This window comes from Ostrea edulis, chromosome 6 (genome assembly GCF_947568905.1).
Source record: "Ostrea edulis chromosome 6, xbOstEdul1.1, whole genome shotgun sequence".
Classification (NCBI taxonomy): Eukaryota; Metazoa; Mollusca; class Bivalvia; order Ostreida; family Ostreidae; genus Ostrea; species Ostrea edulis.
In genome coordinates, this window is record NC_079169.1 from 52,520,132 (window position 1) to 52,544,841 (window position 24,710).

Consider the following 24,710-nt stretch of genomic DNA (forward strand, 5'->3'; position numbering starts at 1 on the left):
CAAAGATTGTTAAAGGAGACGATAAATCTATCTGATTGCATCTGTTGCCCACAGAAAGGCTTATATTGACTTAGTTTGCCATGGCAACATATTAATTTTATGTTATATATTGCGTACTTTCAAATATATAATTATATATATAGATGGCACATTACAGTCTATTTTCTTTTGTGCAAGATAAGATCTGTGTTTAGGGGTGTGCAGTGCATTGCGATAAATCTGAAAGCTCTTAATGTATTTCAATATATATTTCGAAGGACAAAGACGAATTTAGCAGTAAAAACTTGACACTTGTTGTTGAGGCGCAATGTGAAGCCCTGTAGGTCTAGCTTAAAAGGTCGATGCACAAAAAGGTGCTTTGTATTGACACACATGCATGCACACAATCCATGACTTCTGATTAGGTGTAGATAATGTGTAGATGGATGGCATATGGCATATGATGACTAAATCACGGTATGCATAAACATTGGGGCAGCGATTGTGATGTATAAATAATGGCTGCGTGGCCTTCAAGTGCTGCTGGATGAGTTGACAGAATTCAGAAAAGAAACTGATTAAAGTCTGCAGAGAATGAGAGAAGTTGTAGATCTCCAGTTGGACTTTTGAGACTATCAATTATTGATTAGGAAAATACTGTGCTCAAATTAGTGCATGATGCAGGATATAGACTGTGAAGCTTTCCTTTCCTTTATTGTTATGATAGCTGAAGGAGAGATCATTGTACCAGGCTGTTTATCCACTATTGACCAAGTGCACTTTTGCGTGGGAAAGCAATGCGAGAAACTATTTTGTAAATGAGCGTGTTCTTAGATATAGTCTGCCTGCCTATTTATAATGGTTTAAAATATCATTGTTTGTCATGACTGGTAACATATTGTTTCTGGGCCGTTATTGCTTCTCAAATAACAGACCAGTTGTGAAAAAATACCTTGTCTACACGTGATGATTGCCATTGATTCAGCAGCTATGTGGAGTTATTACAAAAGGGTAGTTCTATTGATGTAATGACAGCGGTGTATAGACTGATTAGTCAGCCTGTGACTTTGTTTTGCAGTACTGGAGTTTCGTCATTAAAGTGACTGCTTTAGAGACCCAATTCCTCCCAGGCTGAATTGTGTAATAACTAGGTGCTCCTATTATATTATGGATTCCTTGACAATGAGATTCAACAGAAGCTTAGCTTGCACTAGGCCTCTGCAGTTTTGTGTACTGTAAAATTTTAAAAACAATGAGAGGGAATTTAATGTTCACTTGAACTTTTTAAAAATTCGGATCGCTGTTAGCCTGAGTTACTAAGGTTTTCAGTTTACTAATGACAGTGGATTTGTTTTGTGAATGAAGTGGATTTGTTTTGTGAATGTGTTGGTATCCACTAGTGATAGAAAGCTCATAATTTAAGAGTTCACTAAGAGTAAACTGGTGGACTTTGTAATGCTAATAAACTGGTGGCTTCTGACATCTCAGATTATCTTGAAAAATGATGTATCATAAGAAAAGTTTACATTATTGAGCACAAGTTTAGGTGAAGTTCACCTGTTGGGATTATGTAACGTAGAAATCCAGCGTAAATCATCTTCTAGCGGGTCTGATGTGCCTTTTTTTTGTTGCCCTCATCTACATTCCAAGTTCATTGAGTTGTGTACAAGAGATATTTCATGATTAACAAAGTTGTTATTTGTACATAGAAGAATGTATCTCGTCTCAGTGCGTTGGAATATTTGTGATCAACGTGAAACAACCAAGGCATTTTACTGCTCATATGAAGGAAATAAGAATATGTAGAAACCCAACAGGAATTATAATTTTTATTTAGTGAAGGGATGGTTGATGGTCTTCCTGTATTACCATGCATGTTTTGAGCCTTGTACAAGTGTTACAGTAATGCAATGTCGTGTAGTACTGACATTGTAATGGTGTCACGCAGGGCACTGGATATGCACTTCAGAGTACCCATCCTTGGTCATAAGTACTAAATTACTAATTCAACACTTAATTGTGTCTGGAGTCTGTGATTTAAGATAAGACTCTAGTGTGATTTTTTTCTCTCGTCTCCTTCGAATGATTATTTGGGTGGGTTTTTTTCTTTCTAGAATTGAGGTGATGTAAAAGGATTTTACCTCTTCTGAAGGAAGTGAGCGACATTTGTTGTACACACACAACCAAAAACAATGTCTTCTCTATAAACACAACAGCTAATTGTGTCAGCCTTGCCAATGCTTCTGGTGGTAGGGTTGTGTCCCATGTGCAGGACCTCAGGAATGCTTGTAATAGAACTCTCATCAGAAATCAGAAGAACTATATGTTTATTCAGATTGCCTACTCAATTGAAGACTCTCATTCAAATGGACTTGAGGAAAGGACTTAACTGTGAAACAATTTTAACATTCACTTAAGATTTCCATGGAATATCTTTTGTAATAAAAAAAAACGTTCTTTATGACAGTGAATTAACATGAAAGTAACAATGAAGCTGATTTTTTGCCATGACCTCAGTGTAAGACATTATTTACTGGTGTGGACCTCAGTTTAAGACATTTTTTACTGGTGTGGACCTCAGTGTAAGACATTATTTACTGGTGTGGACCTTAATGTAAGACATTTTTTACTGGTGTGGACGTGAATTTCGTGTGGAATGGGAGGTTATGGAACGTTTTATTACTCCTCCTCGTCCACTGTGGAAGTCTCCGTGGTCTTGCTCGTCACTTTCGTCCCTCTAATTTACATCTTCTTTGTTTTTTTTAAAAAGCGGAGGGACCATACGAAACATGTGAGAACAGGTTCACTGAAATCGACGCACACTACCCAGACCAGCCCCAGTGTCCCCAGGAAAGTAAGTACATGGTTTTCTCTGATTTCATCTCAGTTCTTTTTTTCTGCCCCCCCCCCCCCCCCCCCCCCATTTTTTAGAAGTCTTCATCACATCATTTTTATCGTGATTTTGTTAGATATTATGTCCCCCCCCCCCTATTTTTTTTGTTTGTCTGATTTATTTGCAAGTTACTTGTTGTTCATGTTTGTTGGACTTTCTGTCTCTAGAATATCTCCACACTGAACTGAACTTGTTCTGTTTTCAACGATGATTTCATAGTACATATTCCTTGATACATTTCTGTGAAAACATCTAAAACAATTAGTAAGTACTTATCGAAATGTGATAAGCAAATAAAAAGAAACAAATTACAAGAAATACCAATGCAAAACGCTGCGTAGAACATATAACGTAACACACAATAGCACTACATAAGTGTATCCTGTTTAATGGTAAGAGGTCTGTTAACCTCTGTGGAATTCATTTTGATGATTTGCCAATCTCTCTGAGGGCTTGAAGAAGTCATGTAACTCAACAAAAATTGATAATGGACAATATGAGAATGTCACTATTTGATGGGGAGGGGGTGAAGGTGGTTAACATGAAACCTGTAACATAATGGTGGTACCAGTCAGTGCATGCATATATAATGGTCTTTATCTGTATCATATAACTGTGTTATCTAACAACATGTACAGTGTGCCCTCATGTGTTTAACAGCATGCAGTTTATGGTACTATAAGGTTTTGGGGAATTTCCCCATACTGCACAGAAACAGGTGTTAGGGGAGTAATTGTCTTCCCAGCGGTGTGATAATCTGATTCAAACCTCTCGGGGTCACTGAAGGGTCATCAAGGGAGAGAACTGTTGATATCTGATGTGGAGGAGTAAGTTATCTGTTATAATCACTGGTTATCTGGTTCCAGTCTTTGATCTGTCTACAAGTATAGACAGCAGAAAGTGGCCAAGCAGAAATGGGGCTACAAATAGAATGTTTATACGGTGAATTATTAATTACTTGTAGACAAAAAAGTAAGAGCATTTCAAAAATGGTTCCAGTGAAATAAATTAAAGAGGGGGTAAATGTTGGCGGTTGTTTGGCTTTCTAGACTAAGACTTGTGGAGGGTCAGAGTTCCCCATGCGTCTGTCTCTCCATCTCCGAGGTGTTCATCCATTCTCGGTGACGATCCATCACTCCTTGCCTGAGAGTAATGTCCCTTTTCTGAGTGCCATCCTGTGTGATTGTAATCACTCACGACTCTGCTTCATCTACTCCCGGTGTTTTATTGCCCAAACAAAAAGCTCATGCTTGTCACGGCAGCCCCATCTGTCTTCACTTTGTGATGGAGAAAAAACCCAGCTTTATACCAGCAGTAACCATTAATGTATTGATTTCTGATTGTGAATCAACGATGACCCTTAATTTGCCAGTGTTCATTAAAGAAATTTGAAATCGACACACATTCCTATGGATTATAGGAGAGGAAATGAATGGCTTTCCTTCCATATGAATCTCTGTTCATATTCAATAGGAAAAGGGTTGATTGTCCAGACCAAGAGTGAATGATTTGGTCATGCTGTTTCAAATCTCCAAATTCTTTGGCAGGGTAAGACATATTTCATTAATTTCTGGTTGTTTTTTCGTGGAATATACGGTGGCTTTACAAAGTCGTTAAATGTATGTCGACCTGCTGAGGATGCTTTCTTCTCATTAAGTGGGTTGTTAACTTCTGAAGGTGGAGAATCCAATCCTGAGTTGTTTGAAAAGTACTTTCATTTAACATTCATTCTGCATTTGAGTTAAGAAAGAAAAACATGGAAGACACATCTTCTACTCACATTCCATAATGTGTAACCATGGCAATTAAGCTTCAGAATCGTCAAGTGTGTAGGGAGAATTTTTGTTTTTTTGTGTTTCCAACATGGCTGTTCTTGATTCCATGTCAAAGACATTCCTGTTGTTTCTGATTGTCAGTCATTCCCAGGAATCGGGGTGACTTTCCTGATCAGTGTTGCGTGTGGATCTGTTTTTGGTTGTGAGGAATTGAGGCAAGAAGATCAATGGTATTTGAGATGTTATGTATTTTTCCTCTTGATCGAGGGGTCATTGCCTGAAATGTGTTTTGAAGTGTTAAACAGAAATAGATTACCCAAGAGATTATTCCGAAAAATAACATAACAAGTTTTCACAAGGAAATTAGAACTTGGAAGCATTTTTTTGGCCTAAGAATTTCTTAACTGTCAAAAAAAAATCAATATTTAATGTGAGCTTGCAATTCTTGCTCAGAAGTTTCTCAACAGTTTTGAAAGCAAATTGAAATTTATGATGAGAAAAGCAATGTCTTGAGTCATGCATTCTTAGCATAAATAGTTTATTCTAGTTGCTTTAAATAACTTAATTTACCCTGCAGGTTCTGAATTTAACAGTAACATGTCTTACTTTTTGTTTTTAGCACCGCTTCAACAGACAGGATTCGGCCTCCTCTCAAAGTAGTTCTAGTCACCATGAGAGTTTCCGTGAGCGTAATGGAGACCGTGTCCGTCGCCGTAGCAGCCAGTCATCGCAGTCCACACAGGCTGGGTATTCCTCCTCTAGTCCCCCAGTGTCTGCTGTGATCCGCCGCGACACATCCCTTGAAATGGCGCCTCGTGTAACTGACTCGCCACGGTTACAGAAGACACATTCTGTGCAAAGGGCACCCACAGAAAACGTAAGTGGACCTGCTAGTCGGTCAAACAGTTACAGATTCACAGACTATAGGGCTAGAGATGATTCTTTTGTGTCACATGACCTATCTCCATATCACCCAGCCAGGCGGCAAGCAAGTTTCTCATCAGACAGAGAGTATGCTAGTCGATCGGACTCGTACGGATCGACTTCGAGCCGCCAGGACATGTTTACACCACCACTAGTATACAGCAGTGGTAGCCAGGATGTGTATAGTTCTGATATTAACGAGCGAATATATAGTCCGAATTTATCGTCTGGACCAGACCACGAGTGTATTCCATTTAGTCAGGACATTGCCCATCAGCAGGGAAGTGTGAGTCCCTCGATGATGTCACAAAAACCAAGATCTTTTCCGCGAACCAATCCAGCTTATGTTGGAGTACCTAAGAGAAATGGCAGTACAGCGTACAAGAGGCTCAATGTAGAACAGCAGGCTGTGAACTATGACCCCACATATTCTGAACCTAAATCGTATTCTGCTGCTGGTTTGCAAGTGGCGCCAAAGGACTACACAGAAAATTACTATTATCCGCATGAGCGATCTGACAGCGATACCTCGCATTCCTCAATACGAGCCGTCCGTCATGACCGCACCGACAGTCAGGCTTCACACTCATCGAGGAATCGTGAATCAGACTCTCATTCTTCCCAAGGTTCTTTTAAACAGCACTCTGCTGATATCCACACATCCAACAGTTCATTACGCATGCAATCCATGAAGGTCGATCCATCTGTGTCGTATCATGAGAGCGTGTCATCGAGAGGGTCCGAGCGAAGCTTGCAAGACTTGAGAGACATTGTGCAAGAGAGACCCGGTAGTCGGATATCACAGCCATCGGTGAACAGTCAATTACAGGAGCCAGTGTCCGATGACTCGGAACCAGATTATGCAAATGTGCCTCCCTCTAAAAATTATTCCCCATGTCATTCAGACACTCATATATATCGAGAGGTGCTGAAGGATAGACAGAACATTCCGGATTTTCCGGAAATGAAGAATGGAGAATCTCCCGCTGTAATGAGGCAGCACATGGACCAACACATAAATAGAGGTTACCGGTCATTGCCGGTCATTGAGAACTCTCACTTCCCACCCGAAGGTAAGCCACTTTTAGACCTTTATAGTAGCTTTAAGGTAAACCTGTGATGTATCTTAATGAGAGGTTCAAAATTTCATATATGCCTCCAAGCCTGAAGGTCAGATGGATATTGGTTTTGGTCTGTCTGTTTGTTAAGTGTTTGTTTTGTTCAATTCAGTGGGAAAACATTTTTTGTTGTTGGTGCATTTCATGCAGTAATGACAGATTTACATTGTTATTTGATCAAATGATAGAAAATCCTATGAAAATATTATATAAATATTGCATGTAGTTGAGGGTAACATTGAAAATTTTCACCCCGAGAAAACCATTGTCAACCGAGGCATAGCTGAGGTTGATAATGGTTTCTTGAGGGGTGAAAATTTTCAATGTTACCCTCAACTACATGCAATATTTGTTTTAGTATACTGAATGTTATAAAAACAACAAAGCAGAAAGACTTGTGTCTGTTGACATTTGATCAATCACTGTCATGCGATATTTCGAATATCGATGCGGGTATTCGTGTTTATTACAAACGCTCAAACGACATCGTCTAAAAATCTACGGTGAACCGTACGCACATAAATTTGATGCATGTGATAATTTTTTATAATAACACCTGTTGTCAAGTACTGTTACCTGTTGCTAGATACTATCACCCTGGAGGGCGTGCTTTCTGTTCTCGGAGGGTAACAATTGTTTTTCCAAATGCTTCTCGACCAATCAGATTCGAGTATTTTACATGAAAGTATAATAAAACAAAATCCTACTTCATTTGATGCATCCAAAATCTTGGGTGTCCTATGGCCTAAACAAATTTTTAAAAATTCTGAGTTTATGTGAGATTTTTTTTATTATTTGATCAAACAACAATATAGATTATTACATGAAATGCACCAAAAGAAAGATGTTTTTGAAGTATTTCAGTTTTTAGGTAATGTTTTTCCTTTGAATTTTCAATTAAAGATTTGTGAATAATGTAAAAATAAAAATGGTTTCATAGGAAATTTTGTGGCAAACATGGGTTTTTAGCAATATTAAAACATTTACAAATAGTTTTACAAAATTCTATAACAATTTTTAGGGGGTATCCTATGTCTTAAAGTCTATGTGTCTCAATATCCATAACCTGCTGTAACAAACTCAACATTCTCCACCACTGAAGTTGATGTGCAAAGTCAAGACCAATGTCGAGGCCATAATTAGATGTAAATAGGAACTAAAAATGTCTACAGTGCTGTCACAAATGTACCTGTCATTTTGTGTAGCAGTGTATTAGAATGAGTTAAATCATCAACATCCTTTTGTACTGGTCTTTTGAATTTATTATACTGTAACACAGTTAAGTGTTTTTCAATCATGAACAAGTGGGCAAAAAAAAAAATTTGATCAATCAGAAAACTTTAGATCTTAAATCCTTTCGATGTATATTTGATACAATTTTTATGTGATAAGAGTACCGGTAGTATAAAAAACAATTCGATAATAATTTCCTGCAATGAGCCACTTCAATGATCATGGAGAAAAAGATATGTAAAAGCTCCTAGGGGAAAGAGTAGAGAAGCACAGGTGAAAGATTAACGCAAAATAAAGCTGTGAGTAGATTCCCATCCAGCGAAACAAGTAGCTCTTCTGATCGCTTAGCCAGTAGCCATAAGGACATTAACACCAAGCGAATGCATTGTGTGGTATAGGATGTATTTATTTAGTGAGGATTGAAAGGACTGCAGATGATTGTATTTTCTGTGTAAATTTTCCTTGTTTATTAAAGTTCTATCTTGGTGCGAAGTGCTTACGCAATATATTATTGTCGGAGAGGAACTCGGTGACAAGCTAACTTCCTGTTGAACAGAGAGGTGCAGGATTTGAGGTTTTTTAAGAATATTATAGAGGAGCATAGTCCATGGTTTAAATGTGTGGATAAAAACTATGATGTTGGAGCTGTGCATCTGTATGTGTCTGTTGTGATAAGCTGGTCAGAATGACCCCACTGTTTAATAACCACTTACTGCTCTGGGACAGTGCCTTACTATGTAGGTACTAGTTAAAGAAAAAATATTAAATTGTGCAGTTCGCCAAATTATTACTTAGTACTGTGATCAAATTTGTTATTTTATTAAAGCAGTATTAGCTGTCATTTGGGTGTCAAAAAGTTTTGTTGTAAAATTGTGATTTACTTTTTCAATGTCAGAGAAAAAGGTTTATGAAGTTACTGATATTTATGTTTGAAAACCTATTCAGAAGCTCTGCATGAAGCAAAATTTCATTGTCTTACCATACAAAAATTGATTTCTGTATAGTGCTACAGAATATTCAATAGAACTGAAATCTTTATTTTTTATAAAAACTTAGTTTTAATTTTATTGATGATCATATGGTTAAATTACATACAAAATTATGATTACATAAAGAACTATGATTATAGTACATTTTTACAACAAAATAAAATTTTCAAATTTAGAGCCAATATTGCTTTAGATATGTGGTATTTTTGACTAATTTTTCTCTATTTATTCATCTACTGTGGCATCATTTTAATTCGTGGGGGCTAATGTTCATGGGTAAGCAAAATTTCGCTAGTTTTTGGGGACGTAATTTCGTGGGTAAGTGAAACGATGTCACTAAGAGAAATAATTCTACTTTGTTTTTTTAAAAAGTGTTGAAGGACACGTAAATTCGTGGGTAAGAAGTGACCCACGAAATCCACGAACATCAATCCCCCACAAACAGTGAGGATTCCACAGTATCTGAACTTTTCAAATAAAAAGAGACCTATCTATTGGACTGTCAGTCTGTAGGCTGGGGATCTGAATTAAACCTATCTATTGGACTGTCAGTCTGTAGGCTGTGGATCTGAATTAAACCTATCTATTGGACTGTCAGTCTGTAGGCTGGGGATCTGAATTAAACCTATCTATTGGACTGTCAGTCTGTAGGCTGTGGATCTGAATTAAACCTATCTATTGGACTCTCAGTCTGTAGGCTGTGGATCTGAATTAAACCTATCTATTGGACTGTCAGTCTGTAGGCTGGGGATCTGAATTAAACCTATCTATTGGACTGTCAGTCTGTAGGCTGGGGATCTGAATTAAACCTATCTATTGGACTGTCAGTCTGTAGGCTGTGGATCTGAATTTTGGACCGCCTCTGTATAAGACCAGCAACATATGCCGAAAAATGTAGTATTCATTTTGAATTTAAGGGCGAGATCAAATGATCTAAGTCAGATAAAAATTTAAATTCAAATAGTATGGGGTAGAGGGGTAAAAACTTATTTCGCCCCAATTTGAGAAATAATGTAAAACTCCAGATTTGGCACCCAAATCGCAGAGTATTTTGGCTAATATTTGACTTTCACATATGGCACCCCCCCCCCCCCCCCCCCCCCCCCATTTCAGAAATCCTGATCCACAACTGAATAAAATGTTGAAAATATTATCTCCATTGTTAAAGAGTGCCAAATTTGTTTGAGACATGCTATGTGTTAGGATGACCCAGCTTAGTTTTTTTAAATTACTAAGAACCATAATTAGTTAAGAACTGTGCTCAACCTTTTCATGAATTGATACATCAGGCCTTCTTTTTTCTTGGTTGAATTTTTATCAGTACTTTAAAAGTATGAAATCAAAGAAAATTCTTCAATTCTTTCTGAATCTCAACTCAGTAGTCTACAGTGGTTGTGACTTGGAGAATATCTGACCCGCATTTGGCAAACTTTTAAAGTGTGATGATTCTGAAGTTTACATTGAGTACATTTGTAAATCATCAAAGAACTTTGCAGGACAGGGGCTTTTTATCTGACTACCAATCTGCTTCCTGTGCTGGGTAAACATGTGTACAGAACATCAAGAGATGATTGATGTCACAGTCGGAATCACTAAATGGCAATATTTTAGATAATAATCATATTCTGTGTGATCATTTTAAGGAGGAATGCTACACCAGAGAAATCTGATAGGGCTGAAAAGTGCAGGATATAAACAACAATATATTGATATTGAAAACTTTCAAATTTACTTGATATTTAGTTAAAAATGCAGTTTTAGTTGAAAGCAATCTGAAAAGAATTTAAAGCTTCTGCTGAACTCGAACATGTGATCTACAGTTCAGCATTCGATGTGCTAACCTACTGAGCTTATATAGACTCAGCTAGGCAATGATATTTGAAATGAATAGACAAATATTGCTGATGTTTATATTTTCATCCATGTTTTAAAAGGAACTACAGCAATTATGACGATGTAGAGTTTTGAATACACATTTTGCAAGACTTTATGTGCTCTTTTAAGTCTAACTGGCAACTGATTGAAACCTAAAACACAAGTTCATCATGTTGAATCGTCACTAGCATCAGGGGAAATAGTTTTCAAGTATTACATAGAAATGAAAGCAATTTCTATTTATTTCATTTGTTCAATTATTGTGCCCTTGAAATGGAGGCTGTCAATGGCTTCCTCCGATTTTAATTTGGATACAACATAATGCTTTAAATCAAGCTTGATATGAAATAAATGTAAATCTTGCTTTTACATTCTCCTGTGTATTTCTTTTCAGTTGAGCTCAACCAGAGTTTTGACGAAGATGAGATCAACAGTAATTTCTTCACGGCACAGCTACACGAACGAATCCTTAACGAGTCATCGTATGAATCCCACCATGCTTCACTCAAAAGGAAGAAGCCCGAGAAAAATGACTCTGTTATCGGGAGTCCTGTGATCGAGAAAAGCCACTCCATGACTGCTGATATCCTACAACAGCGTCCAGCGTCCATGGTAGTGCCCACTCAGTCGGAGGCCAATGTCTCACTCAGCCCAAGCATAGGCTCGCTAAACAGACAGGTAAAGGTAAATATTACCATAGACAGACAGACAGACAATGTCTCGTTCAGCCGATCCCGTGGGGATCCGGGTTAGAATAGGTCCTCAGTACCCCTTGCTTGTCGTAAGAGGCGACTAAATGGGGCGGTCCTTCGGATGAGACTGCAAAATCCAAGGTCCCGTGTCACAGCAGGTGTGGCACGATAAAGATCCCTCCCTGCTCAATAGCAATAAGCGCCGAGCATAGGCCTAAATTTTACAGCTCTTCACCGGCAGTGGTGACGTCTCCATCTGAGTGAAATATTCTCGAGAGGGACGTTAAACAACATTCAATCAATCAATCAATCTCACTGAGCCGAAGCATAGGCTCGCTAAACAGACAGGTAAAAGTAAATATTACCACAGACAGACAGACAGACAACATATTCCTTCAGCTTTGTCACTAATCAGACAGGTAGATGTTGGTATGGTCTACAGGTAAAAGTAAATACTACTATAGACAGACAGACAGACAACATATTCCTTCAGCTTTGTCACTAATCAGACAGGTAGATGTTGGTATGGTCTACAGGTAAAAGTAAATACTACTATAGACAGACAGACAGACAACATATTGCTTCAGCTTTGTCACTAATCAGACGGGTAGATGTTAGTATGGTCTACAGACAGACAGACAATGTATTCATTAACTCTATCATGAATCCAACAAACGGTGGTATGGAATGTAGACAGACAGATGGACAGACATACAATATCTTGATTGGCCCTTAATCATTACTAATCAACTTGTTTTAACAGTAGCGATCAGGAATTTCTTGATATGATGTACTTTTGAATCAAATTTTAATAGACATAAATCCAAAAAATCCTAGATAGGAACAGGTGTTGTAAAATGTAACTTTTTAACCAGCATTATATCATTTTTGTATACTTCCTCTATAATTGTTCAGATCAGTGCTATACTGACCTTAATACTTGAACACTTATAGAGGAAGTTTAGCAATGACTTAAACAAACACTTATAGAGTAAATTTAGCACTGACTTAAACACTTAAAGGACATATAGTATAGACTTAAACACTTATAGAATAAGTTTAGCATTGACTTAAAAACTTAGAGAGGAAGTTTAGTACTGACCTGAACTCTTATAGAGGATGTATAACACAGACTTGAACACTTATAGAGGAAGTTTAGCACAGACTTAAACACTTATAGAGGAAGTTTAGCAGTGACTTAAACACTTATAGAAGAAGTTTAGTACTGACTTGAACACTTATAGAGGAAGTTTAGCAGTGACTTAAACACTTGTAGAGGAAGTTTAGCAGTGACTTAAACACTTATAGAAGAAATTTAGTACTGACTTGAACACTTATAGAGGAAGTATAGTATAGACTTAACCACTTATAGAGGAAGTTTAGCATTGACTTAAACACTTGTAGAGGAAGTAGAGTAAAGACTTAATTTATAAGTGTAATAGATATTCCTAGACAAACACTACAGATTTTTTAAAAATAATTTTCTTAACTCTTTCAGTATTTGATTGTGTATGTCTATAGACCAGGATATTAAAAATTCACCATCTCAATCAAACCATTACTTTCTGTAGTGTATATAAAAAACTTTTATAGAATAATACCTAATGACATATAGCCCTGTCACAGAGAAAACAGATATTAGGGATTTCTTCCCCACCCCTCATTATTAAACCACCTACTCATGCTCCATGTCACTGGTATAAGGGCAGACACATCTATCAATATATAATCACCTGTGTTACTCATGGGTGTAGATAAGCAGCAAAATGATTTCACCTGTCTAATGTGGAATAAAAGAACGGTTCATGCACAGAGATGTTTTAAAAATCAACAGTTTGGTTTGTTTTGGTTTTTTAGATTAGGAACAGGTTATTAGAATACATCTGTAAATTCACATGTAGGATTGATTTAGTGTATTAAGCAACAGCTGATTGTGTGGTTTGTTTTGTAATGTGACGTGTATGCTTTTTGGTAGAATCGAGCTGGTACAGCACCCCCTATACGGTCTGCAAGTCCACTGTCACAGAAACAAAAGCTTCCATCAGACTCTGACATCGAGAACTACATGAATCGGCACAAGAAGGGGCTGTTTGGAAAAAAGATTTCATTTGAACACATGCTCATCTGGTCTAAGGTAAATCATAGTGAAATACTTTTATATGCACCAAAATGCTTATTTACTTAAGAGGAGTTGTGCATAGCACTTGGTTTTATTAGTACATGTATATTGTATTTCAGTCTGTTATATATTTACACAAAGTATTTGGAGGGCTTTCGATTACACTTATCATCAGGAAATTAAAAGTTCTATGAAGTCAAGATCTGTTAGTTCTATGGTACAAAGTTTGCACTTTAATTATAGTATTGGAAGTTGAAAGGTTTAATATATTCTTGATGGTGTACTGCATGTAATTAAGCAGAAGAGTAGGAATGCAATCAATGACTTGTGTGAAATGGTTGGACGGTGTGACACAATGAGTAATTCACAATGATTGTTTTACAGAGAGTGATTAATCTGGTTCCCTATTGATTCTTTAAGGCTGAATACCAGCTATCTCGACATAATCACACAGCCTCATTACCTGTGTTGTATGGTTATCATGCATTGTTTATTAAACTGATGACACATGCTTGCACACACAAGTGAGTCTGGAGTCATCTGTAGACAGGGGCTCCTTCAATGGGGCAGAGACGTTACTGTGATGATATCTGTCAGTTTGGTGGTTTACATGTCTTTATGGTGATTTCTTCCAGCTATGCAGTGAAGATGTAATTTAGATATGTCAGCTGTTACATGGGTGATATCTCTGACATATTGTGATATAGTTCTCTGATGTAGAAGATGTGAACGATATCTGTGAAATTGTATAGTGATATTGAGACGTCTAATTCAATATGATAGATATATGGCATCTTTAAATCATTATAGTGATATTAATGTGTTATTTTGATGTACCTGTAGATATCGAGTGGTGATATCTGTGATGCATTATTATGATATATAGATGATATCTAGCTGTTTCAGTGATATAATTGTGATATCTGTGAAATGTAGTGGAAGATGATATCTAGCAATTTCTGCGTTATTGTGATGATATCTGAGAATCATTATATCCATATGAAAGTGTTGAACATAAAAATACCCAATGTTGAATGGTTTCTAGATATTTCAATATATATACTGGTGATATTTAGAGGTGTATATTACTATACAAAATCTAGAACTTTTAGTGTTGTAGCAGATCTTAATGTAAATGCTACTTTAGAGATTTTTATGTTATAGCAGTGATATCTAATGTCTGTGGCTGCCCTGTGAGAGTTGATAACTCTGATTGTTGGTCTGTGGCTGCCCTGTGAGAGTTGATAACCCTCATTGTTGGTCTGTGGCTGCCCTGTGAGAGTTGTTGACCCTGATTGTTGGTCTGTGGCTGCCCTGTGAGAGTTGATAACTCTGATTGTTGGTACATGTATCAGGAGAGGGATGATACAGTTTATTCCTTCCTGATTCGGAGGAAGCAGTTCTGATTTGTGTGTATAAAAAGTCATCAACTCATTTCCTTTTGGAGTTTATGTACATCAGTTTTCCGTGTCTGGGCTCGCAATACGATGCCAGGAAAACCATGAGTAATTTTCTGAGCTCTCTTTGTCAGTGTTTTATCTTTGAGAAAGAGGAGGACTACATCGAGTTATTGGAATTCGAAACTAAAGAAGAAACGTACATCACTGTAAGTCAACTGCTGGTCTGGCATTGTTAAACTGGTTCCCAGTCAATACTGGCACTTCAGGGCTTATTGTTGTTGCTTAATATTTGGATTATTTCATGTACAATGCGGTTAATACTTAATCATTACAGTGTGAGTGTAGGCGAGAGATTTTCAATTTTGTTTACAATTGAAAAATTTATATATGTGCATGATCTTAAGTTGTGTTATCTTTGGAAGGTAAAGAAATCCCACAATATTATGTATCATAGTTTCGGTCAGATGACCATGATCTTAAGGACCTATGAAATGTTTTATCTCCATTATAAGTATCAAGTACATATTAATTTTTAGATTCAATCATTAGTCATTTCCTGCTACGGTCATGTAATAAAGGGATACACTAAAAATATGCAGCATATTTGAAATAATTTATGCATGTTTCAAGTATATGCATTTTCACGATGATTTATCTTAATAAGATTTGCATACACAAAGGGAAGTATTTCTGAATTATGCTTATCAGAGAACAAGGTGAAAAACGCCTTACAGCAGTGTGCACATGTTCACAAGTGTCTCTGATTCACACCATGTCATGTGCTATTTTAAGGCCCATGGAATACACACTTGGAAATTACTTTGTGTTTTATCTTGAGTGATATATAAATAATTCATTTTGTAAATTGTATCCAGATGTATATTAATATTGGTGATAATGGGGGCGTGCCTTGACAAAGTTTTGGTAGGTAGATATGGTGATTTAATGCTATTTTCTTGTCGACATTCTGGTCTGCATGTTTGTACAGGTTGATTAAGAGTAAGAGTTTTTCTGATATAGTTTTACTCATGTCCATGTTTGTTCCAAGAACTTTAAAGGTAGTGTAGTGCATATGCCTGTCATTGCTACTGTCCTCTATAGTTAGAAACGGTTCCGAGAGGTTTGTTTAGGTACAGACAGTTCTGAAAGGTTTGTATAATTACAGACAGTTCTGAGAGGTTTGTGTAGTTACAGGCAGTTCTGAGAGGATTGTGTAGTTACAGACAGTTCTGAGAGGTTTGTGTAGTTACAGACAGTTCTGAGAGGTTTGTTTAGTTACAGACAGTTCTGAGAGATTTGTGTAGTTACAGGCAATTCTGAGAGGTTTGTTTAGTTACAGACAGTTCTGAGAGGTTTGTGTAGTTACAGACAGTTCTGAGAGATTTGTGTAGCTACAGACAGTTCTGAGAGGTTTGTGTAGTTACAGACAGTTCTGAGAGGTTTGTGTAGGTACAGACAGTTCTGAGAGGTTTGTGTAGGTACAGACAGTTCTGAGAGGTTTGTGTAGGTACAGACAGTTCTGAGAGGTTTGTGTAGGTACAGACAGTTCTGAGAGGTTTGATGTCATTCTTGGTGTCATTTTCCTTTGAAACATTTTGAACAATCCCAGCTTCTACTGTGTATAACTGGATTCTCTAATTCCAGTTTTCATTCTATGCAATGTTAGATTTGTTGAAGTATGTAATTATTATGAATTTCTTTGACATGCATTGATGTATTTTTGTTTTTTTATTTTCTATGTATTCACATTCCTCTGTGTTTTGCAGGACCCCATACAGAAACCCATCTTGAGAACAGAGGACAAGGCAGTGAAAAAAGAAGCATGTGAAGTCTTTAAATATATCCTTCTGAGAATAGTAGTTGTACTGCATTTGTGTTTATCAGATTTAAAGTTATAGTACTAAATTAACTTGGAGTATGGTCAGATCTAAAGGTATAGTACTTAATTAACATAGAGTATGATAAGATCTAAAGTTATAGTACTTAATTAATATAGAGTATGATCAGATCTAAAGTTATAGTACTTAATTAACATAGAGTATGGTCAGATCTAAAGTTATAGTACTTAATTAACATAGAGTATGATCAGATCTAAAGTTATAGTACTTAATTAACATAGAGTATGATCAGATCTAAAGTTATAGTACTTAATTAATATAGAGTATGATCAGATCTAAAGTTATAGGACTTAATTAACATAAAGTATGGTCAAATCTAAAGTTATAGTACTTAATTAACATAGAGTATGGTCAGATCTAAAGTTATAGTACTTAATTAACATAGAGTATGGTCAGATCTAAAGTTATAGTACTTAATTAACATAGAGTATGATCAGATCTAAAGTTATAGTACTTAATTAACATAGCGTTTGGTCAGAACGAAAGGTATAGTACTAGATTAATGTACATATTTAGAATGAAAATTACAGTACAGTGTGTTCCCAACCAGAATGTGATAATCTAGAAAGAGAAGTTTCATACGTAAAGATTGATAATTTATACATGTGCTAAGCCTGTTTATGCTAAAGTTTTGTTCATTCACATTCGCACACCAGTCAGCATAGCCCTGGGTACATCCTGTGTGAAAACAATGGAGCGTAACCTCAATAACAAACTACATAACTAGTTATAATCAATGGAGCGTAACCTCAGTAACAAACTACATAACTATTTATAATCAATGGAGCGTAACCTCAGTAACAAACTACATAACTAGTTATCATCAATGGAGTGTAACCTCAGTAACAAACTACATAACTAGTTATAATCAATGGAGCATAACGTCAATAACAAACCACTAGTTATAATCAATGGAGCATAACCTCAATAACAAACTACATAACTATTTATAATCAATGGAGCGTAACCTCAGTAACAAACTACATAACTAGTTATAATCAATGGAGCATAACCTCAGTAACAAACTACATAACTATTTATAATCAATGGAGCGTAACCTCAGTAACAAACTACATAACTATTTATAATCAATGGAGCGTAACCTCAGTAACAAACTACATAACTATTTATAATCAATGGACTGTAACTTCAGTAACAAACTACATAACTACCAAATGGACTGTAACTTCAATAACAGACTATGTAAGTACATAAGTGTCAATCAAGGCTACCAGTCACTTCAATGAGGTCAAGCTATTAAGGCAACTGGTCACTATAAAATGAGGTAAAAATGGCCGAATGAGGGATACCAATCACACAAATTATTTTACTAAGTAACTTTATCATTTTTGTTCTCTTTTTACAATGTATATGTAAATGTTTATGTTATTTCCATTAACTCGACTTGAAGTGAAACTACAATGTTACATGCATACATATTTTCATTATCACAAGCCAAGGGTTTTCAATTCACTCTCCACAAACAGAGGAGTGGAGTGGACTGAAAACCCTTGGCCTGCAAAGATGGCATATTTTGTGCATGTACTTCATCAAGAATGTTGTTTAGAATTTTGCTAATATCAACAGATAAATGTTGCTCTGCTCTGCTTAAAGTTGTGAAACGATAGTGTCAATATTATCATATCTACCATCAGATCTTTTGGATGATTTTTTTGCTGCCTACAAAACTTTACGACACCTAGGGATTACTTTGACTTTCATCTGTCTGTTTGTGATTGGAAGATTATGTTCGATGGAACTCTATGTGTTTAATTCTATGTATTTTGTCATCAGACCTCTATGTATTTAATTCTATGTATTTTGTCATCAGACCTCTATGATATTTTAATGCTATGTGTGATTGTGTATGAATGGAAATATTTTTTGTCGCTTTCCTTAACATGCTCACTGATCCAAATCTACATGGGTGACCGTAAGGCGCGACTGACCCAGATGCAGGCCGCCCAGGAGATCATTAGTAAGGGGTGGAGTATCGTAAATCTCAGGGACGAAATCTACATGCAGCTCTGTAAACAGACCACAGAGAACAGGAAAGGGTGCGTTTAGAAATTAGTCTTGTTATGAATAGCACAGCAACCTGCATGCTAGTACAAGTCTGCAAACAGATGCCTTCATGTTAGGATGTGTTACAACTATGCTGGTTGACGGTATATTGTTTAAGAATGTTTTCTTTGTTGTGCACAATTTCAGCTCGGGGGGGGGGGGGGGGGGGGGGGGGGATGTTGATGTAGAGCTCTGCTGGATCCCCCTTCCACCCAGAGAGCCACAGTCTTGCTTTAAGTTATGGAGATTCCAGAGATAGTGCATTATAGGGAGTGAATGTTGCATACACATCAGTAACTGTCACTTTGCTTATTGAGGACTAGACATGACATGGTTTAATTCAGAAGTTTAGAAACATGTAACTCCGTTACTAAATTTATAACAAGACTGCAACATCAGACGTCATTCATGTTCTGAAATAGAAATAAGGATTTGTCGGGCCACTGACCGTGTACTATTTACTGGCAGTACAATATACATCAACAGACCATCTCCTTATTGTTAGTGATATTGACACAATATTGACATGATTGACTTACGCTGGGTTTCTGTATGATATATAACATGTCTCTCTCATTCCCTGTTACAGGGACAGTCTGCAGAAGGGCTGGGAAATGATTGCTATCTGTCTCTACTTCTTCCCTCCCTCAACCAAATTCAGTGGTTACCTGGAGGGTATCATCGCCAAACACCTGGACGAGTCCAATAACATTATACCAACCGAGGTAAGGCACCCAGGATATCAGTATTGACAGACTGTTAAACATGTCCGTATTAAATCTGTTAGATTTATTTAACAGCTTGGAGTATACTAGTAGGTATTTACCTTTCTGAAATAGTGATAGATATTAAGGGAAGTATTTCGTAGACTGCTGAATTGATGAATGTACGATACAGAAAAGGGGATAAAAAAAATAAATCCTTCCATTTTTTGGTCTTTTGAAGTCTCTTTATAGGAGTGAAGAATATACATGTCTTTTGACTTGAGGATTGTTTTTTCAGACACCATTAAATCATTTTGCTGTGCAGTGCCAGAAGCGCTTAGAAAAAATAATGGCCAGTGGTCCCAAGAAAGGACAACGTAAACCAAACCTTGATGAAATTGAACAAGCCAAAGTAAGTACAAGGGTGTACATGATCATATCATTACACATTTCCTGTGTGTGTAATCGCTACATCTGGATTTCCTTTTTTAACCAAGATAGCTTTGTTTACTGTCCGATTGTGGAGAGTAAAATGTTAATATTGTGCATACATTGTGTGCTTTGTTTTCCTTACATAGAATTTATTTACAAATCGTTGACTTGTGGTTGATTTCGGCTGGATATCTCTCTGAACATTAGATGGTGTCGTTTTAACAGGGCTGTAGAAATAGGGTTACCAGGATGTGAAATAAAATTTTTGAGAATGATTTTTATTATATGTATGCAGTGATGATCAAATTCAACATTAGCCTCGCTGATAAATTGGACAGGACATGATTCTGAAAATAAAGTCTCATGGAATATTAGTGATTTACAGTACGTAACAAAGAAAATCTCTCTGCACACTAGACAACAAAACTATACGTCTCGCAGAATATAAGTGATTTACAGTACAGAACAAAGAAGATCTCTGCACATTAGACAACAGACACGTTTCTGATGTAAAACTTGCACCACTGACCACAGATTGTTGACAAACATGAAAGCTGTACCACTGACCACAGATAGGGAGTGATTATATTGAATTGTAGTATTAACCTCTCGGCAGAAAGGAAAATTTATACATGTACATGTACTTGACTGAAACATGATTTCAGTTTCTTTGTCTGTCTTGTTTTAAGAGGGAGCTTTCCAATTTCTTGTTGGGAGATCAGAATTTCCCATCTAAAACATGGCTGTGCTTGTTCTTTCAGAAATCCGTCTTCTCGCCTTCCATGTTCGGTAGTTCTCTCGATGACATTATGCTCTTACAAAAGGACAGATTTCCTGATCGTAAGTTACCATGGATACAGACAACTCTATCCGAGGAAGTTTTGCGATACAATGGAGCACAAACAGAGGGAATATTTAGGTAGAAAAGAAGATGAGACAAATGAGTTTTATTGTTGATCTTGTTTTACTATTCATTATTGGGAGATTTATAATGTACTCAAAAACAGAAACCACCTAAACCTCTCTAACAATTGTAAACAAAACGTTTGGAAGTATTTAAGTTGAAAGAACAGTAAAGAATCGGGTAATTATAGCGTAACAAGCATTTAGTGGATTTTTCTTTTTAAAAAAAGTAGTTTGAAATCTTAGCACTTTATTTTATGGTGCAACATCATTTAACAAGTGTATCATTTATATGAATAGAAATTTTGACACTTTCATTTTTAGCGAATTTTATCTGCCAACATGCCAAAATGATGCGATATACAGTAACTTTGAAGTTTTAAAGTATTTGTTATATTTCAGAGTTCCCGGTGATATTGACGAGGTGAATGTCCTCAAGTTGAAATGTGACCAGTGGTCCCTCCCCTCAGACTGTGTCGACCCCCACATCCCTGCCTCCCTCCTCAAACTCTGGTACAGGGAGTTATACGAACCCCTTATTCCCGCCGAATTCTATGATCTGTGCATACTGAATTACCAAAACCCAGAGGCAGCCATTGATGTTGTCAGTAAACTTCCTGATATCAACAGACTGGTCCTCGCCTATCTAATCCGATTCCTTCAGGTACTTGTTAACAACAGGGTTACACCCACTCTTAATTTTGTATTCTTTATGGGATTTATGAAATTGATATCTTCACTTTTCATCACCTATTATTTGGACTCATAACTTTGCTTTTGGATAAATTTTGAGATGAAGCCAACTGTAATGTGAAAAATGATATTTTGTGTAAATAGTTTGTCGATTTGAAGGTTGATGTAAAATCTGTCCAAAAAAATTCTTTTCATACTCATCATAGCAAATGGTGTTATTTGATTTCTTACACTACTTAGGCTGGGTATGACTAGAACTATTGGTACGGACAGGAATATGATTCTCTCCCTTTTAATGAAACACAAATTTTAATGTAGATTGATGAACCTTTCAGGTTTTTGCTGCTGAGGAGAATTCCAAAACAACCAAGATGGATGTGAACAATTTGGCCATGGTGATGGCCCCGAACTGTTTACGCTGTGAATGCATCGACCCGCACACAATATTCGAGAACACGCGGAAAGAAATGGGATTTATACGGACTCTTATTCAGAATCTGGACACAAGCTTCATGGAAGGGATTGTATGATGGAAGGCCATTCTATAGAATCTACTTAATTATTCTATAATTAAATAATATATTAAATTGTACATATGTAAATTGTATAAATGTAATCACACAGTTTTTTGTGTAGAAATGTACATGCGCATGTAAGATGTGTTGGATAAATGAGATTTTTACTGCTGATAGAGAACTAACCTCTGTTCGTGTGACACACCTCCACAAATAGCACCTTGCAGATAACTTCAATTCTTATTATGCATAGAGAAACATGGTGTTTAATTTCACTATAGAAAGATTCTGTCTGAATGATAAGATAGAATGTCCAAACGTGACAGTAATATACTTGTGTAAAGCTTTGAATTGCTGTATCAAATTTTTGCCAACCCTATTATTTTGATAATTAATTTAGCAGTTTTGCCCCAACTCATCTATTTTGACATTCGGAAGAAGGGTGTGTTTATTTTTTAAGGTATCGTGCCAAATTTCTGTATCATGATACAAATGTTCTTCTGATTCCTTTCCTGTCGAGATATCAAAGATCGTCTATGATTATTTCTGAAATGTGCAATAGTTTGTTTAACGACTTGTTTGTGTCGTGACAGCTCCTAGAATTCTGAGTTCACGAACCAGTGTGTGTGGGTATGTGTGAACATGCATGTGTGCGTGCCTGTATATTCTGTAAATAAAATTGAGCTGTAAATATTTTGCTTGAATGAGATGTAATATAGACCTACATGCTGAGTACGATCTGTTGTGTATTTCTGTCTGTGTACATTTGTTATCAATCACATTGGATACAATATATGGAGATACTGCATTCCAACAATTATCGTTATTAGCTGTGTATGTTTTAACTGTCATCAGGGTGGTGTCGTGAACCATTGTTCATTTTGATGGAGGAAATGCGAGTTTTTTTTATCAGGAATCTGTAAAGTCGGTAGTGAAATGCTAGACCTCTCACCTCACTCTCTACATACCTATCAAGACTGACAGCGGAAATAAAGAATTTGTGAATTTGATCATCCATTTTTTATCATCAAGTTGAAGTCTTGGTGTTTGAAAGTGAATTCTTGGTTATTTTGTATATTGATATCATGTTTGTAAATCATGAATATGAGCAGGCCCCTGATGAACACTTACAGCATATTAAAACTTTGAATAATGTTTACAAATGAGAAAAAATGTGATCAAAGTGATGAGCAAACAAGGATCGTGAGAAGCTGAAAACCTTGCAGATCTGTTTTTTACTGTGTCTATGTGAGTGTGGTTTTATTCTGGAAGCTGTGCTTTAGTGTTCTGGAGTTCTGAACGAAGTGGCCTCTGTTTGTATGTGCAATATAAAGTGTAATTATAAATTGCTGTTTTATTTACTGCAGGGATATCAATGATTTGATTTTTTTATCTATATGAACTGGAGATTTTTTCACTTGATTTATTTATATATTTTTTTTTGCAATGTTCATAAAGATTGTTTAAGATAAGGTGCTCATTATAACAGGAAATAGTTTGTTCAAGGGACATAATTCATGAAGATAAATATGATATACTGCCACTGAAAAATAGACCCGAGTAACCTCAATATGGAGGTGTCTGGTAAAAGATCTGAATACAATAAGGTGCTTTTGAAATATTTATACGGGTTATTCAGACTTGTGTTGTCCTTGGATATTTTCTCAATTAAACTTATGAAGGGAAATACACTACACATACCCGGTATATCAAATTATTTGCAATGCAGTATCAGAAAATTTCAATGTTTTTAAGTGAAAAATATTTAGCTTACTTCAGAGAAAATGCTGATTGACTTTGCTGAATAAACAATTATTGTGTCTTCTGCATGCTTAATTTACAAGTATTTAGAAGAGAAAAAAGTAAACTTAATTACCATTTGTTTATTATTTTAGACTGTTGTGTGAAGATTCAAAAAAATGAAACTCATTGTGTTTATTTGTTTTAAATTAATTAAGAATTATGTCATGTACATCTCAACCAATTAACTGCTGTTTATGCCATTGTGTATAAACTGTTTGTGTGTGTGTGAGATGACAACAAGCACGTGCTATAGACTTACTCAACAGTTCATGCAATCTTTACAGTTCATTTTTTGGAAATGTGTAATTACCCAGAGGTTTGGGAATTTACTTCCTGAAGTCATTGAGTGTCATATAATGTATGTATGTGTCAGAACTGTTAATCATGAAATTGGAAGCTTTATTTATGAAATTTATTAAGTATTAAAAGCATACAAAAATAGATCTTTAAGATTTGAGTTTGTGATGTGATCTCAGATGATGACGATGTGGAAAGCGTTTTCTTTCCAGGTGTACAATGACAGCACCTGCCAGGATTTAAAGTTTGACAGTTATAATCAGAAGGAAGGCAGGATATTGGACATGTATTTAACATTATTTACACGAGGAATCATTTCCGTATATTGATCTCATTTACAGCCTTTGACAAACGAACATAGAAAAAAAAAGAGGGGGGGGGTGGTTGAGATTGGGGGTCTGGTT

The 24,710-nt window shown here is 36.3% G+C and overlaps 1 protein-coding gene across 31 annotated transcripts in view; it reads left to right on the top strand.

Annotated features, from left to right (window-relative positions):
- LOC125648378 (rho GTPase-activating protein 39-like) overlaps positions 1-24,452 on the top strand; it is a 54,439-nt gene extending 29,987 nt beyond the window's left edge. For 11 of the 31 annotated variants that reach the window (XM_048875413.2, XM_056139946.1, XM_056139954.1 and 8 more), the window contains 11 exons: positions 2,750-2,833; positions 5,267-6,644; positions 11,181-11,470; positions 13,454-13,612; positions 16,764-16,836; positions 18,805-18,952; positions 19,549-19,684; positions 19,962-20,075; positions 20,857-21,014; positions 21,401-21,662; positions 22,027-24,452. In XM_048875413.2, coding sequence (XP_048731370.1) covers positions 2,750-2,833; positions 5,267-6,644; positions 11,181-11,470; positions 13,454-13,612; positions 16,764-16,836; positions 18,805-18,952; positions 19,549-19,684; positions 19,962-20,075; positions 20,857-21,014; positions 21,401-21,662; positions 22,027-22,221 — 2,997 coding nt within the window. In that variant the 3' untranslated portion in view covers positions 22,222-24,452. Of the gene's footprint in view, positions 1-330; positions 794-2,093; positions 2,834-2,998; positions 4,878-5,266; positions 6,645-11,180; positions 11,471-13,453; positions 13,613-16,763; positions 16,837-18,804; positions 18,953-19,548; positions 19,685-19,961; positions 20,076-20,856; positions 21,015-21,400; positions 21,663-22,026 lie in introns of those variants that run through there. The other 20 variants (XM_056139945.1, XM_056139947.1, XM_056139944.1 and 17 more) reach the window with 10 other exon arrangements.
- The last annotated feature ends 258 nt before the right edge of the window (positions 24,453-24,710 follow it).